Source organism: Rissa tridactyla, chromosome 2, assembly GCF_028500815.1.
Source record: "Rissa tridactyla isolate bRisTri1 chromosome 2, bRisTri1.patW.cur.20221130, whole genome shotgun sequence".
Classification (NCBI taxonomy): Eukaryota; Metazoa; Chordata; class Aves; order Charadriiformes; family Laridae; genus Rissa; species Rissa tridactyla.
In genome coordinates this window covers 168,322,467-168,342,277 of record NC_071467.1, presented here as the reverse complement: position 1 = coordinate 168,342,277, position 19,811 = coordinate 168,322,467, and the positions used below count along the sequence as shown (strand labels likewise).

The window sequence follows — 19,811 nt, the reverse complement described above, 5'->3', positions numbered from 1 at the left end:
GGATGGTAATAAAATTCAATAGCCAGCAATTCGTAAACTTAAGATAATATATCAATATGTCAATATGCTCTTATTTGGTAGGATACAGGACCTGAAGAGATAAAATGAAGTTATAACTTTTAAAATCCTTTTTAAGTAATGGAAGACTGACTACCCCAACCTGTGTTTTGATCAAAATGAACCTGAGATAAGGAAAAAACTAAAGGAAAGAACAAACAAAAGCAGAACTAAAGGAGATCAACGTGGGGGAAAGGAGAGGGTCATACATGATGTGTTCAGGCAACAGAATAACAGACAAGAAGCCTCAGCCTCACTAACAAGTAGCAGGAAGAAATGCAGATATTCCAGGCAAACACAAATATTCAAGTGAGATGCCACCAGTGGCAGAACTTCCAGGGCAGAAAAGGCAGACTTTCCTAGCATCCAAATAAGTAATGGAAATGAGTACTGCTATATTCATTCTGGTATAAATTAAAAATTCCCATGCTTAAGCGGCTAGCGTGCTCCTTTCACATGAAGTCCATCTAGGTGTGGAAGAAGCAAATTCACATTACTATTTTTGCCATTCTTCTTGATACTAAAGGAAGACCACTGCTGTGCAAACGCCAACAGAAACCTGGGAAAAGGCAAAAGCATCCCACATGCTCACCCCACCCAACTCGCCTATGGCTCTGCCCAGCTCCAGCCCTCCTGAGCCAGACCACCCCAATGAGCCCACTGTCCACAACAGAGCCACCGCCACAGACCCGCATGCCCGCTCCTCAGCCGTCCCTGCACGTCCGCCATCCTCGCCACAGACTCCTGTATGCTGCCACCGCATCGCCTGCTCACTGTCGCACAAGCACAGAATGACACCTCAAAGTCCTTCGCCCTGCAAGTCCCACCACATCCAGGATCTGCAGGACACACGCTAGATCCTACTCATCTGCAGTAAGCCTCAATAACGGAGACAACTTAGGAGCCTGCTGCGAGCGCCACGGATTTCTGTGATCTTTGCACCAGAGTCCCCACCTGATGTCTTCACAAAGGTGCCACAAGAGGTGCCAGAATCCTCGAGAGAGAAAACCCTCAGGACTATCAGTATCCAAACAACATCTGCATTCCTTAAGAGCTCTTTAAGTCTTATTTTTGTTAAATGTGTATCAATACAGGAAATCCAAATGTCATAAATGGTGACTGCTCTCAATCACTAGAGATTCGTTTAAAGAACATCGTTTCCAATGGCAGCAAAACAGGGTTAGCATTTCCCCTTAAATGGAGATCGAAGACCCGATTCTCAAACAAAAGCTGGAAAATTTTTAAAGACCTGAAGGATCGCTTCAATTAAGCATGACACCCTGAAATTCTCTCGTGGGTGAGTTCCCATAGACTGTTACAGATCTGCAGAGCTAATCTCCTCAAGCCCCTGAAAGTCACCTGTTAAGTAGCCAGAGGATACACAAGAGCCAAGACTGGAGACAAGAACCAGAGGCAGTACCACAAGGCTTCATCAAGCTTTCATCAGAATTGTTTTTCAAAACACAAGTTTGATTACAGAACAAAGTGTCCTACAAGCCCATTTGGGTCAGATCCAGCGCAGATTCTGCACCATGATCAGGCTCAAAAGCACGCTATTCACCATTCATGGAGAATCAAAGCAAAAAAATCACAGCACACATCCCCCCAGACACAAGCCTGTTATTATCAATGAATCAGTGCATATTCTGGGGGCTCTGCAGACCCCGGTGCTCTCCTGGCAAGGCAGTCACCAGCGCCCCAGCAGCACGCTGCAGGAGCCGATCCAGCCCAGCACAGAGCCTCCAGTTTCCACTCATCCCTCTATTCAGAGCCAGCCAGCTCACTAACTTTCCCGACTCACCACCCCATGGACCAGAAACTCAAAAAGTTTGCTTTTCGTAGCTTTGCGAGCCCCTCCTGTAACTTCGTCTGTAGCCATCAGGGTCTGCTCAGCCTCTCTCACTCTCTCTCTTCCTCTTTCTTTCCCTTTTCTGCCTTTTTCTCCAACTCTCCCCTCTGAGTCCTGCTGGGCTCTCACACTTCTAATAGCGCGGAGTGGGGAGGGGGCCCCTTCAGGGCCTTGCTGACGGCCCACTCGCGCCCAGCCTCAGCTGCTGCATTCCTACACTGATAAGCCAGAAATAGTTTGTGCTGCCGGGTTCTGTGTGTTTACTCTGCAGGGACAGAAAATCCAGCTTTTTAAACCTCTCTGTCCAAACAGCAGAGATAAGCGGGAGGCAAATTGAAAACACGCCTCAGCTCTTTGGTGGCAGCGCTGCAGCCTCTCCTCCTCTGCAGCGGGGATGGTGAATTCTGGGGCAAGGGGAAGGGGGAGGGGGCAACTTCAGCAGCGACATGAAACTCACAGAGAGTGTTTTCCCATTAGGAAATGCAGCAGGCAAGCAGTGAGAAACAATGGTTTTCCCTCGCTCCCACTGCTCCTCCCGCGCTGCGTTTCCAGGCCTTTTCCCCAGGGAGCTGGCAGGCAGCACACAGAAACATTCGCTGGCAGCATTTCCAGCGTGCGAGACGGAGAACGAACCCCTCTGGACACGGGAGAGGAACAGCGGGAGGCAGGGAGCTGGGAACAGGGAGGGACGGCGCGTGAGAGCAAGGGGAAAGAAAGAGTGTGAGAGCAGTGGGAGGAAGGGGGCGGGGGGCAGCATGGCGGCAGCACAGCACCCGATGGCTTCCACGCTCCAGGCCGCCCTCCGCCCCTCGGGGTGACCGCCTGCAGGACGCTCTGGTACCACCGCAGCGGATCCATTAGAGACCCCTGGTGACTGACAGGCGCAGACAAATTATTAACACCACAGCTGCCGCGGCACATCCACAGCTCGCTGGTCGCCACACAAAGCCCTGTGACAACGTGTGTCACCCCAGGACACTGCGGGGCACTCGGGGCCCACCTGCCACCCCGGGAAGGGGGCAGAGAGTGGAGACCTCCCCTCTCCTCCGCCACCGCCAGCTGCTGCAGCAGCTCTAGGTGGCCACTGGCCAGCACAACACCCAGTGCTGGCAGCGCGGTGGCCATTCTGCGAGCAGCAACGCTGCCTCCTCCATGATGGCAGAGCAGGCAGCGCCAGCCTGGGGCACCGACCTGCTCACCCACAGCTCCGCGCCTGTCTGCTGCCTGCAAGGGGATGATGCTTCCCCGTCTGCCTGACGCAGCAATAGACGAGATGTTGCCAGGTTACGAGAGGGGCTTATTCTATTCCTCTGCTTGAAATTCTTGTCTAGGGGCTATGAATTTTCTGGCAAGACTGCAAACAGAAGAGAATCAGATCCGAAACAAATAAATACATTTCTGCCCTCAACCAGTAATAAAAACAAGCACAGAAGAGATACTGCATTAGCCGGCAGCAAAGAGCAAGCCACAAAGATGATACTGCCTTTTGCACATGGGGATGAAGGCAACAATCTCCACCAGTATTTAGGGTGACCTCAATCCAAGCTCTGCTGTGTGGCAGTAGCCACGGGAATCACAGAAGTTTTGGGAGGGTGGGCATTGTTATCAGTCCCCCCTCTCCCTCTCAGTCCCTCAGAAGGAATATGCCATACAAGTGTGGCCTTATTCAGTGCCTGAGCTACTCCTGAGGTTCTAGCTGACTTGCTCTAAAAGCACGTGTAATCTGGAATGAAACTACTACGTGGGCTTGGTAGGCTTAGGCTAGCTGTTGGACTTGACATTAAGGGTCTTTTCCAACCTAAACGATTCCATGACTCAACGTGTCAGCATGTCTGGCAAAGTGGCACTGGGCCTGCATTTGCAATTATTTTTTTTCGATGCCAGAAGCACACAGAAACGTTGGCTCCCATCTTGCGAGCCCTTTCCCCTGCTCCTGGCAGGACAACACGCGTTTTCTTTTGGGACTGCACTGACCGCGGTCTCCTGCGGCTGCCGGGGCCGGGCCAGCTCTGCCCGCAGCGGGGCAACCGACAAGGGGCTGGGCAGGCGCCGCTGCTCCCACTGCCCGCAGGGAGCGTGCGGACGCCCGCACCGCACCGGACAAGCCCTCGGGGCTCCGGGCAGAGCCGCCCTGCGGCCTCCGAGCCCCGGCTCGGCCCCGGCGCCGGGATGCTCCCGCCGGCCCTGCCCCGCCGAGGCGCGGCGGCGCGGGCAGGCCCGTGGCGGCGGGGCGCGGCTGCAGGCGGCGGCGCGGCGCGCAGTCCCCCCTCGTGTCCCCCCGCGCTCCTCCGCCAGCACCATCAGCACCGAATGGCAACGGCGCGCCCGGCACGGGCAGGGCGTGCGCCAGCCGCGGTCCCGGCCGCGCCGCAGGCGGGCGGCGGCCGGGCGGTGCCGCGGGCCCCGGGCCGGGCCGGGCCGGGCCGGGCCGGGCCGGGCCGAACCGCAGCGGACCACTGGTCCCCGCGGCCCCGGGCTCGGCGGCGCATGCCCGGCGCGGCTCCCGTGAAGGTCAGCCGTGGCCTAGCGGGGACGCGCGGGCGGAGATGGCCGGACGCGCGTGAGGGAGCGGCCTTAACCCCTTCCGCGCCGCCGCCGGGGCCGGGCCGCCGCCCTGGGGAGGCCGATGGCAGGGAGAGGTGCGGGGCCGCGCGGCGAGCCGGGGCCGCGGACGGGGCAGGCGGTGGGCGTTCCAGCTGCCCGCGCCCCTGCCGGGGACGGAGCGCGGTGCCGCCGGACGGGCCGCGGGACTGGTGGCCGCGGCCGCTGGGCTCCCTGGGTCGGAGGCGGAGGACAAGGCAGAATCGGGCCCCGCGCAGAGGTGCCGCGAGTCCCGCGGCAGCACGTTCAGTTGCCGGCGGCAGCCAGGGGACGCGGCAAGCAGCGCCGGGCCCGCACTCGCCTAGGGCGGCGGGACACGCCTCGCCCCCGGTGACCCCGTCGGTGCCGGGCAGCCGGGAAGGCGCTTCTTTATTTTTCTAATGAGTTATAGGTAAAGTAATGAGCTACAGTTGGTCCCATCTCCATCAATAGCTGGCTGCTTTATTGCCTTCTGGAGCAGGAGGATGTATTACAAAGTGTTACTGAATTTCAATTTAATACCTTACAATATGTATTGTATTCTATCTGGATGTTCTTAATAGGCATTATATAAAGAGATTTCCTCAAAAGAACATCAAATTACAAGGTCAGCCACTTGAAAACTAAGGAACGGCAGACTCACTGTAGCCACAGACTGAATGAGTGAAAGTAAAAAAAAAGAATCATGTAATAATAAAACTCAGCTCTTAGTATGACTGTAGTTCTCCAAGAACTTTAGAAAATAAATCAGCAGAAGTAGCTCTTCGTTTTGCAAATGGAAACTAAGGCACAATTGGATGGAAGTGCCTTGCCCAGCATCACCTGGCTGACAATGAAACCCGCTTCCTGCGATTCTCCCGCTCGCCACAAAGCGACTGTGTGATGCCTGAGCACAAACGGGCGGAGGTTACAGTGCCAGAATGTAATTAAGAGAAAAATCATATAATTTTATTTGAAAATGTTTCTTTTTTTCTATTTTCCCTACATGTTTTTTCATGAAAGTGTAGAAAATAAGCACCTGTGTTCTTTTCAAAAGCGCCTGGCTCAAGGCAAGCCTTCCCCAGCTGCTCCCAGTGTCCTGGCATCTCCCGGCCATCGCTGGTCCAGGAGACGCTGGTGGTGCGGGACTTGCTCCATAACGCTTTTGTTCCTCTACCAGGTCTTGAAGGCTTCATGCCTCCACTGCTCCCCTTCCCTCTCACTTTACGCAATATTCCGAGCCCACTTTATTTCCAGGAAAGGCTGACATTCTTCCTCTTGTGGCTCTGAGAGGCCACCTTTTCTCCCACAAGTTCATGTGTTTCGTTTTTACTTCTGTGCTATTATTGAAGCTTTTAAGATTGTTAAACTAAGATGGTCACATTAGAAAAGATATGAATCAAGATGTTGTTTTGGGGAGATGTTTGCAGCTGCTTTCGATTTTTTGATCTGCAGGTAATTAGAGAAGTACATGAAGGTACTGGTTGCCTTAAAGAGGCATGGTTTCTCTCAGCCAATTTTCATTTGTCAGCAGCACTCTGTTCACCGAAACGTAAAATATTCTCAACAGCTTTGGAAATTGATGCGATATGGCATAGAAAAGGTACTGAAAAACAGGCAGCAAATATCCCAAGATTGAGGCTCTGCTTAATCTAAAGAAATGACCACTTGTTCCTGAGTTCAGAATTACTCAATATTCTCATTAACAATATGGATAATGAACTAGAGAACATGCTTATTAAATTTCCTAGCAACATATGGTTTGGAGGGGTTACAGGTAGGCTAGGAGACATGATTAAAATTAAAATCGCCTGAAGCTGGAGATACGGTTTGAAAAAAACAGGACATGATTTAATCGGAAATAGTGCAAGGTTCCACATCAAGATAGAAATCAACAACTATATAATCAAAAGATGGAGATCAACTGGCTGAAGAGGTAGGGTTTTTTTCTGGAAAAAATATTTGGGGATATAGTAGATCATGAACTGAATGTGAGTTAACAGTACTACACTGACACAAAATAAGCAGACAACCCCCCCAGAAGAGCAGTAACTGAATGGTGCCCCACTTCTCTCATCCCTTTGGTGGCAGCATAAGCAGTGACGACAACACTCTAGATTCTTCTTTTTCTCCTCTGCATTTTGTCTCTGCTTCTTCCCCTTCCCTTGTCCTCTCCAGGGCACAAGCAGTCCCAGCTCACCATTTCCTTGAGGCTGCAAAATTAAATTTTGCCCGTATTGCTGTGGAACCCCTCCAAAGTAATCCTTCTGTTGTGGTATGAATCGTTAATGTCTCAACCAGACTGTCCTTTGCAGTTTGGGGCTCTGTGCATCAGAGAAAATATGTGTGGGAGAATTCAAGATGGTTCAGGGGAGAACAGTAAGCGTGACGAGAACTGTAAAGCCCAAAAAGAGAAAAATAACAGTGTTCAGATATCCAAAAGGCTGCTGCAAATACTGGGAAGAGCTGCTCCCCATACAATGTAAGAAATAATGGACTGAAATTTCTCACAGGAAGATTTACATTAGCTATTAAAGAAGAGCAGAGCAGTAGAAGTAGAGATGTTCTGGGATAGTTTGTCCAGCTGGGTGGGAATCTCCATTGCCTTCCAAGAACAGGTTAGAGAAGCATCTGTCAGAGTGACGTAGGTGGTGTAGATTCTGACTTGGTCAGGACAAGGAACTAGCTGATTCCCAGAGGTTCCTTTTGCCTTATTTCCCTATGGAAACTGTATGGAATTTCCTAAGACAAAGATAAGGCTTTTTTCTATCCAGACTGGTTTCCCCTGATGGATTCCACCGATATGATGCAAACAAGTTTAAGCCGATCAAAAAGGGTCCCTTATTTTTTTTTATTTTGGAAAAAATACAGGTCTGATTGCTACAACAGTGTAAGAATAAGTACTCTGCATACGCAGATTGCTGTCAGGTATCCTTTAAGACTTCCTAAGTATCATACAGCTTTTAAACTGTGGCTTTTTGCTCTCTCCTTGACTCACGTATCTTCAACTACCATCTTGCATCACTGTCTCATAGACGTACGTTTTTGCATTTGGCCTTTCCACTAGCTGTTTTTAAAATCTATCTGCAATGAAGAAATACCATAAGCAATTTGTAGCACGCATAAAGAAAGAAAGAAAGACGACTTGAAATAAAGGCAAAAAAGAGGAAATGAAGGCAAAGAAAAGTGTTTGTCTCTGCAGAGGTTCCAAACGTTATTCTGCAGAGGTAGAGAGATAATGACAAACTTACCTCCTGATTATTTTAAAAGCAATCAAAGGCAACAGCAGTGATGTCAAAAGATGGAGAAAAATACATGTAATACTATAGGATACAAAACAATGAGTCATCCATATCAACCATACCTATATTTTACCCAGCTCTGCACAATTCTGCGTGACATAATCACACACCCTGTCCCTGTCTAGCCCTACTCTGCCTCTGCCTCCACTTTTCCATCCTCACCAAACCCCTTCCCGCAGCTTGGGCCGTGACACCTGTGTGTGGCTTCTCACATCGTCTTAGCAACGAAGCAGTGTGCTACAGGCAGCAGTCCACAACACTCATTTTCTAGCCACGGGCCAAAGCAGAGCTGCAAAGTATGAGAAGTTAGTAGGAAGACTTTGGTCCTGGAAGGAGAATAAAGAAGATGCCAGATTGTGTTGGGAGTATGGATTTCTGTTTTTTTAAAAAATGAAGGAAATAGAGGAATTCTTGGTGGGGAATCCTGGGGGAATAGAGAAGGCGACCTACCAACAACTACCCCCAACCCTACTGCCCCCTAGTCCAAAAACCATAAGTATCTTCATGATATTTGGTGATTAGAACAATGGCTTTGGGGTGTGTTTCGTGAGAGCATCATAAAGGATTCACCTGCTATCACTAATTGACAACACAGATTGGGGAACCACTGGGTCAGCAAGTCCACTGTTGTATCATCAATAGCAACCATGTCATATGTAACCCTTTCAGACATAAATTTATTGCATAGCACTTTAAACCTTGGTATTCCTTTGGGACGGCTGCTAAAAAACTGATCTCTTTGAATGGCTAAGGATGTTCTTTTAGTATATCTGGCTATTCCCATGTATTCTCTTACCATCATTGCCCTTAACGGTTCTTCTTTGTGTCTAATGTTTATGCTTTGAAGCATTTATACATAGCAGTCCTACCCACACTCACTCCTCTTTTGTGAGACTAAACATATGAAGCTGTTATTTGGTCTCTTAAAACCGAGTGCCTACATCCCATCATTCTATCAGCCCTTTCCATGTCAGTCACAGTGAACCAGTCTAGAACGAGGGCAAACAGAACCGAGCGCTGATTCCTGTTACAAGTCCTTAAATGCGTGACTATGTACTGTACTGTCATCAGGTATCATCTGATTTCTATTGGCATAGTCTTCAGAATCATCCAGTTCTTTCCATATAACTTATTATCTTCTGCTTCAACGATACCTGTCTATTTTGTATCATCAACAAATTTAATTACTCCTGTTCCTATTTTTGCGCCATGGGCATTACTGAAAATACTAAATGACATCAATCCCAAGGCAAATCCTGAAGAAAATGCAGTGTCTTCTGTGTCTTCTCTACTGAACTCCTTACCTACCCTGCAGTTCTTCTATTGTCTGTCTCCTCAGTCCCAACTAAATTTTCAGATAGCACCGTATCAAAGGCTTCACTAAAGTCTAGATAAATAAGATGTACACTGTTTTCTTTGTGTAGAAAATTAGCTATCTGAGAAAGAGTAGGTTAGTAAACTTACACTGCTTTTTTTATCCCATCTACTCCCTCCTCATGCTCAGTTATTTTCTCTTTCAAAAACCATTCTTGAGCCTTGCATGGACTTGGGTTCAGACTAATGCAACTGCCTAGAGTATTCTTGCCCTTCTGTATTATAGGAAAACCAACAGGATTTCCTCTCTCTTTATCAGGAAAAAAATATTTTTTAAAGTCCATTTTGATCAATATTAATAATGCTAGGAATTATATCCTGTTCTCACTGAAAATCATTTGAAAAGTCTTTATAGTTTAAGCAAATCAATAAGTAAATACTGATTAAAGGATGTATTAATATGCAAAGCTACATAAGAACTGAGAAACAGCCTTAGGAAGCACTAGGAGACTGCAGAAAGCACATAACCAAAGAAGGAAAACAAAGCAATCTTGGCACAGACTGCCTAATAAATCCACCTCCCATTTCAACTAAACTAGCAGAACAATTAATAGGTGACTACAACCACATCAGCCTTAGAGCGCAATGGAAGAACTGAGAGCAACAAATAATATTGGGGATCATAAGAAAACTGCATTGCCAGACAAGCCCAAGTGTCTTTTTAAATTATTTTATTTGGCAGAATAATTACAACAATTACAAACAGATTACCCCCCCCAAAAAGTCAAAGTTAATCTCAAATGGTACATCATTACAGCAAACATCAATGACTTTGGAAAATGGCAGTCAGTGGGAAATGGCAAATGTAACTTAAATGCAATGTAGTAAAACATGATCATATGCCTGAAATTCTTAACGTGAACATAATTTGTACGGAATTGCCGGGAAAAATAAAAATTACTGAAAGGTTATAAACAAATGATAAAAGCAAGTGGAAGGGAAGTGACAACTAAGGACTCCAAGGATGGCTGCAATATCCAGATTGTTTTACCATCTTCAAAGATCTAAAAGATGGAAGTAAAAGACATGTAGATTAAATCCTCAAATGAGAAGATTTTGGAAAAGCTTCACAGCCAGTCAGAACAGAGGATAAAAACAAAAAAATAATTAAAAAGCAATCAAACAGGCCTAAAATGTTAGACAGAAGATTTAGGCTGGAAAAACTCCAGCAGGTGGTAGAAGATAAATCCTGTAGTGAAAGAACTGTGCTGTGTCTGCAGCAGCAGGTAAGATGGTTTTCTTATCTTTTCAGCGTTACGTTCACCTAGTACCTAAATACATTTATGAAATCACAGAAATAAGGAAATGCCAGGCACTCCAGCTCATGACACAGAGATGCGATTACGGTACTCGGGGTTCAGCTGGACAATGGGCTTTCAACTGAGGCTCTTTTTGAGCAACTGAGTGTTGCAAAAGTGGAAAATGCCTGGCTCCAGCACAATACAGTGGCTTGTCTCCTTGCCTGTCTCACCAGAGCACAGGCACACCAGGCTGGCAGACTACAGCTTAGAGCAACAAGCTGCACTTGGCAATGGGGTCATGAAGTCGTAAAGTGTGCACAGTAACACACTGCGTATGCTCCCAGAAAAAAAACATGTCTAAACGACAAGGCATGTAAATGGTGGCACAAGTTGTTAAATGGGCTTCAAAACATATGTAGAAGAAACACAGGCAGAAGAAATATAAGCTGGATCATTATGGCATTCAGCGCCTTGCAAAATAAACAGAATTTACAGTGGTAAAACTGAAATAGCAGGGGGGTCTGTTTGTGTGTGGCTGCTAACTGTGAGAGAGAGGAGTTACGTGTTGTACCCTCTGCCATATTATCTGTCACAGTCACAGTTCTTGCCGTTCTTGGTACTCAGTTGTTCCTAGGGCCTGAGAGTGCTCGGAGGTGCAGATAAAAACAATGTAGTCTCTGGCCTTTGCAGTTTACAAATGAAGTTAACAGATGGAAATGGAAAGAGCGCAGTGGAATGGAGCGCGCGAGCCATCCTGACAGGCAGTGGACCTGGCACACCAGCTGTCTAGCTACGCGTGTTTTGAATAGCCACCAAATTCCTACTCTCTGCACCCCATCCCTGGCACCTGTTTTCGGATCAATTTATACCCAGCCTGCAACTTGAAACCATAGAAACAACGTACTGGAGGAGGATTTTGACTACCCTGTTCTCCCTTGGGAAGTAAGTATGCTTCAAAGACATTCCCTAGCGCTCAGATGCTACAACCAAGCTAGTACATGTACATATGATACCGCAACACTGAATGTTAATTATAAATATGATGCCAAATAATAAGACAAAAATCTCTGCTATGGTTATAGAGAAAAAGGCTTTCTAAATTGTTAGTTATAAGTCTGAGATACCAAGAAAATTAGAAATTACTTCCTTAAATTCCTTTAGTTAAGATCTTGGATATTCATCTGGAGTAGGATCTTCACCTAGTCTCAATAAGCATAAAACAAACTTAAAACATTAGTGAAAAGTTTATGTAATGGAAGCTCAACCCCTAATATTCCGACCATAAGAAATACAGGGAGCAGAATACTCAGGGGAAAAAAAATTCCAACACAAAAAAAAAAAGCTTGTCCTATTTCTGCTCTTGAGAAAAGCTTCTTTTGTCTGTAACTGATTATTTTCCTACTCCATCTGATCTATAACAACTCTCCCACCTAGCTGATTTTGTCTTAACAGTTACCTTTTTTTTTTTCCAGTTTCTCCTCCTCCTCCTGCTATTTGAGTCAATCCTTCCTTTCCCCGAACTCCTGCCATTGCATGTCTCAACACTGCAATTCTGTCTTTTCTGAACTTGGCAAATACTTTTTTTTAATTCTGATTAAATCCAGAATGCTGATGGCAAAAATTTGCGCTGAAACTGTCTGCAATGCCAAACACAGGAGTAAGAAAGTGCCACTTCTGCATCCCACTGGTCTTACCCATTTGCTGATTTTACCCCACCCTATGACAGCTTTGCCACACATTTGTCATGCCACTGTGCTCCAGGATGCCTCGCCTCTTCCACAGCGCTGCAAGAAGTCAACAATCACAATTCCTCATGACAAATAATTTAATCAAGAATCAGGTGCAGGCCTATGCCCCTCTCCTTGTTATGGCCTGATTTTAAACCTTACCATTGCTCTTCCCTATTTCCCCCTTTGTACGTTAACTCCATTTCCGTACCAAAGGACCAGTTCTGTGAACCCTCTTGCATGCTTATGGCACACAGCTCTCTGGCATTTCAAACCAGACAAAGCCCTGAAGAATACCTTCAGAAAATGACCATTCTGTCTGGCAGTTGGTGAAGAACAGACCACATATAACTAACACAATAGTCTTTCAGCTTCTGATCCTGTTGCAGTCTCACAAAATAAAAATGGTTAGGATCCTTCCTGCAGCAAAGCATGCAAGAGAGCAGGAATCAGTCAAATGCTCTTTCAGTCCTTTGCTCTTGCCTAGAGGACAGGAGACACTCTCTTAAGACTAATGAAGATGTGACGTATTCTCTTGATTCCTATAGCAACGGTGCAGTACCTGCTCCTAGACTGATAGGCCACCGCCCTCCCCTCACAGAAAGCTGCACCATCATCTACACACTGTTAGTGCCACTCTGTTTCCTTTCCCATCCTAAACATGCACTGAATTCTAAGGTAGCTGACAACTTGCACGACTGGAGCGCTGTGATGGATGGACACAAGCTCTTTAGGAGGGGGAGCTGCCCTTTAGCTGAGAGTGCAGCTGGAGTGTGGGGAGCTCCACCTTGGGATGAACAGGGAATCCGCTGAGAGCTTATGGGTCAAAACTAGCAGGCAGACCAACACGGGTAGCGTCATGGTTGGTGTCTCCTCCCCACCACCTGCTTAGGAGATGTAGAGACCTCAGACAGCAGGAATAACCTTCACGTTCACAGGCTCTGGTCCTCATGGAAGACTTTAACGATCCCAATCTGCTGAAGGGATAACAGAACAGGGCACAAGCAATCCAGGAAGCTTCTGGGGCACATTGAAGATTCATTCCTAACACAGGCGACCGAGGAGCAGACACGGAGAGGTGCTCTGCTGGACCTGATTCTTATAAACGAGGAAGAATTGGTCAGGAACGTGAAGGTCAGGGCAGCCTTGGCTGGACCATGACATGGAGGAGTTCAGGAACATGAAAGGATGGAGCACTGCAGAAAACAGGATCACAGCCCAAGATTTCAGAAGAGCAGACTTTGGCCTGTTCAAGGATCTGTTTGGAAGAATCCTATGAGTTACGGCCTTGGAAAGAAGAGGGTTCCAGGACAGCTGGTTGATTTTCAAAGTTCACCTACTCCAAATTCAAGACTGGTTCATGCCAACAGGCAGGATATCAAGCAAAAGCAGCAGGAGGCCTGCATGTATGAACTAGGAGCTCCTGACTGAGCTCAAGCATTACAAGAAAGCATACAAGAGATGGAAGCAGGGACAGGTGACCCAGAAGGAATGCAGACACTGTCCAAGCATGCAGGGATGTGGTTAGGATAACAAAAGCCCACCTGGTATTTAATCTGACGAGGAACAGGAAGGGCAGATAGAAAGGCTTTTACAAGTACCTCAGCAGCAAAAGAAAGACATGGGAAAACGTGGGCTTACTGCTGAATGGGGAAGGGGACTTGCTGAGAAAGAACATAGATAATTTTGAAGTACTGAATGCCTTTTTTGCCTCCTCCTTTACTGGCAAGATCAACCATCAGGAATCCCAGGCTCCTGAGGGCAGTAAGAAAGTCTGGAGCAAGGAAGACTTGCCCTCAGCGGAGGAAGACATGGTTAGGGAAAAATTAAATGAACTGGACACAGAGTAGTCCATAGGACCTGGCAGAATGTACCCACAAGTGCTACAGGAGTTAGCCAATGTTATTGTGAGACACCTCTCAATTAGCTTTGAACACTCACGGAGACTGGGAGAGTTCCTGAGGACCAGAAGAAAGCAAAGGTCACTTCTATCTTCAAGAAGAGGAAGAAGAAGGAACTGGGAAAAAAACAGGTCGTTCAGCCTCACCTCAATTCTAGGGAGGGGAATGAAGCACATCCTCCTGGAAACCATTTCCAACACATGAAGCACAAGATGACTGAGAGTATTCAGCATGAATTTGCAAAGGAGAAATTGTACTCGTGCACCAGGACAGGCCAAGGGATGACTGGCTGGAAGTCAGCTTTGCAGAAAAAGAACAGGGGGTCCTGGTGAGCAGTAAATTGAAGATCATCCAGCAACGTTCCCTTGCAGCAAAGGAGGCCAGCAACATCCTGAGCTGCACTAGGAAGAACATTACCAGCAGGTCAAGGGAGGTGATCCTTCTCCTCTACTTGCCACTGGTGATACCGCATCTGGAGTGCTGTGTCCAGTTCTGGGCTCTCCAGTACAAGATGGATGGAAGTACTGGAGCGAGTGCTCACAAGGATGGTTAAGGGACGGAAGCATCTATCATAACAAGGCAAGGCTGAGAGAGATGGGATTTTTTTAGCATGGAGATGAGAAGGCTCAGGGGGTATCTTGTCAATGTGTGTAAATACCTGATGGCAGGGTGTAGATAAGACAGAGCCAGACTATTCTCAATGGCACCTACTGACATGACTAGAGGCAATTAGCACAAAATGAAATACAGGAAATGTCATTTACACACAAGAAAAGTTTTTTTACTGTGAACAGGTGAACAGTTTTTTTACTTAGAACAGGCTGCCCAGAGAGCAACTTAACTCCATCCCTAAAGATATTCAAAACTTCACTGACCTTGGTACTCAGCAAGTTGCTGTAGCTGACCCGACTTCCAGGAGGGAGGCTGGACCACACGACTGCCAAAGGTCCCTCTCAACCTCAACCATTCTAAGATTTTATGATTCTACTCAGGAAAGATTTAAGCATTGTAAGTAACTGAAATACAGGCCCAATTAACATGCAGTAGATTCACATGAGGAACCATGGAATGGAGACTGACAGCAGAAAGGCAATGATAAAACACCTGGAATGCCCTTACCTGGAAACATACATGCAGACCTAGCTGCTCTTTCTTTGCAAGCACAGCAAAATTATAGGGTGCAGAGACAGGGAGAAGAATCAAGGATCAGAGAGGCCAGTTTGGGAGTAGTGACTGAAAATGCCTTTTTTTTTTTTTTTTAACCTTAGAAGACAGGTATTGGGCGCAAACCAGTATGATAATGAAGGTAAATAGTGCACTTCTTTTTACTGTCCCTTAATGCAGGTCTATGAAGAAGCTACTGTAATGAAAAGGAGGCTGTTGATGAAAAAACTTCAGAACAAAAGAACAAACACACTGCTTAGTAATACCTATACATAAGAAATCACAGAATGCATACAAAATGCTGGTTCTAAAATAATTTTTCCAGTCCATCACTTTGAAATGATTACTGTTCCACTAGCGCTTCTGCATCCCACACCTCATATTTTAAAAGAAAAAGATCAAACCATGCTCGGATCCTACTTCTGGTCCCTGATAAATAGACGTTTGCTTTCTTAGAATAGCATCGCAATGGGTTTAAAAGAAGTGGTGCCTATTATATATAATTTGTTTACTGTATTAGCGGTTTCTTATTTGGTGGATCTAGTGCAGGTAGACCTGTCAGTGCTTCTATACAGTTCTCCTTTTAGACATCAAAAAGGACTGCTGAGATTTCTGTTTTTCAGATTTCTCTGTCCACTCCTGTGAAAGAATTAGTATCAAAAACTCTCTGATGCCTCTCTGGCTAGCAAGAATACTGCTTTCCTAACGAAGAGCTGCAAAGAAGTCTTCAATGCTGGCAATTAGTGACAGAGGAAGGAACTCCTAAAATGGGAACAACAGCGCACAGTTAATCTGTTTTATACAGGGAGCCAGAACAGCACCACACTATTTGCAGCTCACCCCTCGTCAGCTGTGGGATCAGAGCACCTGAACATGCCGACAGCCTCCGCTTCAGGTACGAGCAACAAAGAGCTTGGAGCCTGCGCTGTTGAGCTCTGAACAGAATCTTCCCTGTGAAGCCTTCACAGTACATCTCCATGGGAACAGACATATGCCTTTCCTGTTGCCGAGGAGACAGTCACTGCTTTTTGAGGCTGGTGAACATTGTGCCCAAAGCATTTCACCATCTTTAATATCATAAGGAGCTTTACATAGGCATAATCACCCACCCCCCCAAGAATGTCAATCATTCTCCTCATTCCTATTTTTCAGAACCTGTTTTAAGCATTTTGATATGTCAGATTATTCCTAATATCTGGGTTTGATATCAACAATAATGACCAACCTAAACACCTCTGTATGCCTGGAAGTCTTCCCATTCACTCTCACTGACCTAAGCTGCAGTAAAAGAAATTCCTTCCTCTCCATGGGTTTCCTGTGGTATTGATCTGTACTTCGAGAAAAGCTGGCTGCCAAAGCCAGCGTCCATCTCTCCTCCGTCTTCTCCCACTATTTCTAAACAGAACACACGTTTGTGAAGCGAAAGGGCCCTGCGCAGCCGAGGCCTGGGGCGGCAGCGCGGGACGGCGGCGTAGGCACAGGGCGGCGGCTTCCCGCCCTGCTTCCGAGCTGGGCCTTCACGGCACCGCCGCCGCCGCGCCCGGCGGTTCCCTACCGCCCCTCGGCGGCGGCCGCGCCGGGCCGCTGACGGGGGCTCCGCAGTGCGGGATCTCACCGCTGGGGAGCTCCGCGGAGCGGGATCTCGCCGGGTGGGCACCGCCGCCATGCCGCAGCAGCCCCACAGGCCTAGAGAAACCTTCCTCAGGCTGCCGTGGAGGAGCTATGACAACAGACCGTCTTTTTTTTTCTATAGAAGCAGTTTTGATGCAGGGCAGAGACCGACTTAACCTCAGTGACACCTCCAACCCAGATGAACCATCATGCTCACCATTCCTCCGTTCCACCTGCAGAGCCTTGTACCTACCATGCAAGGGGACCTGGGAAGGTGGGGTAGTCACTGAGGAGACATGCCTGCTGTGCCAGGCAGGAACTTGTCACCGTTGCCCCCTATCCCTGAAGTCACTGCCAGGTGATCCCTTAAGTTTAGCCAGGTAGAGAGAGGACAGGCAATCCTCCGTATCATAGAGTTGGAAGGGCCCTCTGGAGATCATCCAGTCCCACCCCCTGCCAGAGCAGGGTCACCCACAGCAGGTGGCACAGGAACGCGTCCAGGCAGGTTTGGGATGTCTCCAGAGGCGGAGACTCCACCACCTCTCTGGGCAGCCCGTGCCAGGGCTCTGTCACTCTCAGGGCAAAGAAGTTCCTCCTCATGTTTAGGTGGAACTAAACTGTCTGCCTGGCAAGCCTGTCCCAAGGAAGGCAGTCCAGTTACTGCATCCAGCTCTGGAGCCCTTAGCGCAGGAGAGACACGGACCTGTTGGATTACGTCCAGAGGAGGGCCACAAAAATAATCTGAGGGCTGGAGCCCCTCTGCTGTGAGGACAGGCAGAGAGAGTTGGGTGTGTTCAGCCTGGAGAAGAGAAGGCTCTGGGGAGACTTTATTGGGGCCTTTCAGTACTTAAATGGGGCTTATAAGAAAGATGAGCACAAACTTTTTAGAAGGGTCTGTTGCAGTAAAACAAGGGCTAATGGTTTTAATCTAAAAGAGGGTGGTGAAACCCTGGCCCAGGTTGCCCAGGGAGGTGGTAGATGCCCCGTCACTAGAAACATTCAAGGTCAGGAGGGATGGGGCTCTGAGCAACCTGATCTAGTTGAAGATGTCCCTGCTTATAGCAGGGTGGTTGGACTTTAGAGGTCCCTTCCAACCCAAACTATGCTATGATTCTAAGGTAGGGTACAATTCCAGCAGTCTGGCTCTCTCAGATTCCCTGATACTCCTCAACCTACTCACCCCCTCTCAGAGCTCTGCAACCAGGCAGAGGAGTTCCTCTACCTGTGTGCACGTCCCACAGCTGTGTTCATTACTGCCCTCCAGTACGGGTGTAAGAGCTGTAAGCCTAAGGGAGGCTTTAGAGCCACCTGGGCTAAACCATGCATTAACAACCACAGAAAATGGCAAGTGGCTTCTCTTCTGCAGGGGATGGAGGCAATCATCTGCCAGCCAGACATGTTGTCACAGAAGGTTTGTTCTTAACTAGGGACCCTGATCCAGGTTGTTGTAGGGAGACTAACGAGGCTTGTCCAGGCCTTGAACCATCACCCCTTGCTGCTTATCCACATGTGAATGACAACACTGCCTAGGGAGTCCAGGAGCAAATCAAGAGGGACAACAGAGACCTGGGGGAAAGGTGAAGGACATGGCACCCCAGGTAATCTTCCTGACCTTACAGGTGCAGGGGAAGGCTCGAGCAGGAGCAGATTTATCCTGCAAGTTAACAACTAGCTGTGTGACTATGTCACAGACAGAGCTTTGGCTTGTGTGCCCATGGTTCTCTCTTTGAGGAATGAGAACTGCTAGCACGAGACAGGATTCATTTGACAACATGGTGCAGGAGCATCTTTGGCCACAGGCTTGCCAACCTGGTGGGGAAGGATAACAGCCCCGTATGTTACGAGAGGTGGTAACAGCTTGCAAGTAAGTGAGGGAATGGAGACTGAGGGGGGAAGTACGTGGTGCAGAGCGCCCTTGGGAAGGATAAAACAGATCAAAAGGGACCCACTTTAAGTGCCTGCACACAAACACTCAGCCTGCGAAACATGAAGTCCAATAAATTATTCCAAGCATACATTTAAATTTTTGTACTTCAGAAACTCCCAGAGATACTAATTATCTGAAGGAAATGCTCACACAGACTCTCAGGGGAGAAGGCCTCTTACAACAATTATCTTATATACAGTGGCACCATTTCTATGCTATACCTCTGGCTCACCCCAGGAGAGTATCTAGGGCTGAGTACCATCATATTCCTCCCCTGTTTTCATACTCCTCCTTAAAGTTACTCTCAGCCACTATCAAAATATTGTGTGATACCCATGATGTGATCCGGGACAGCTGTCCCCAGAGCACCAACCAACAATCCCTCACTCAACAGATTCTTCACAGAATTTACTGTAACTTAAAAGGTATAAAGATGCTGGAAAGTCATGCAATCCTGATTTAAGGAATCACAACGATCTAGGATCTACTGTGTCCTGACATCTTTTCTTCCACTGTTTAATTGTCCTTGTAAAACTATGCCTTACTTCCTGTTTGAATTTCACTACTGTACTACATAGTGTAGTATATAGCTCCCAGACAGGACTTTTTCACCTTACCAAGACTTCCTGGGCTGTGTGTGGCCACATACTTCAACTAATGGCAGCAGCAGCAATAATTCCTAAAGTCACATAAAGCAAGAGACAATGCTTACCTGTGTTACGCATATCAGACTAGAAATCCACGTCTTCCTATAAAATGGCCTTGCAAACTATCTTCCCCATTTAGATTCCTTAAGATCAGAACAAAATCCCTCTGTCAACCTCTCCTGAGTCAATGAAATACAGTGAGTCCTTGTGGTTGCTCACTACAAATTCTATTAACTACATCTTTAATTTCTTCATACATCTTTTCTGAACACTTTTTCATATTCCATCAGCCTTCTTGAAGTACAGATACTTGAAATGGAACCTGTATTACAGTAATATGCAGTAGTCTCCGTAGAATGGCGTCGTTCTAGGACCCTGTTTTTATTCCTTTACCACCACAATCCCAAAGCCCATTTACAACTACTCTTTCTGTACAAATTCACCTGTGTTTG

At 47.3% G+C, this 19,811-nt stretch overlaps 1 protein-coding gene across 7 annotated transcripts in view; it reads right to left on the bottom strand.

The window, feature by feature from the left end:
* SMARCD3 (SWI/SNF related, matrix associated, actin dependent regulator of chromatin, subfamily d, member 3) overlaps window positions 1–19,811 on the bottom strand; it is a 106,995-nt gene that overhangs the window by 63,586 nt on the left and 23,598 nt on the right. The window contains exon 1 of one of the 7 annotated variants that reach the window (XM_054191618.1): window positions 1,859–2,051. The exons of the other annotated variants lie outside the window; for them this stretch is intronic. Coding sequence (XP_054047593.1) covers window positions 1,859–1,936 — 78 coding nt within the window. The 5' untranslated portion in view covers window positions 1,937–2,051. Of the gene's footprint in view, window positions 1–1,858; window positions 2,052–19,811 lie in introns of those variants that run through there. 7 annotated transcript variants of the gene reach the window in all.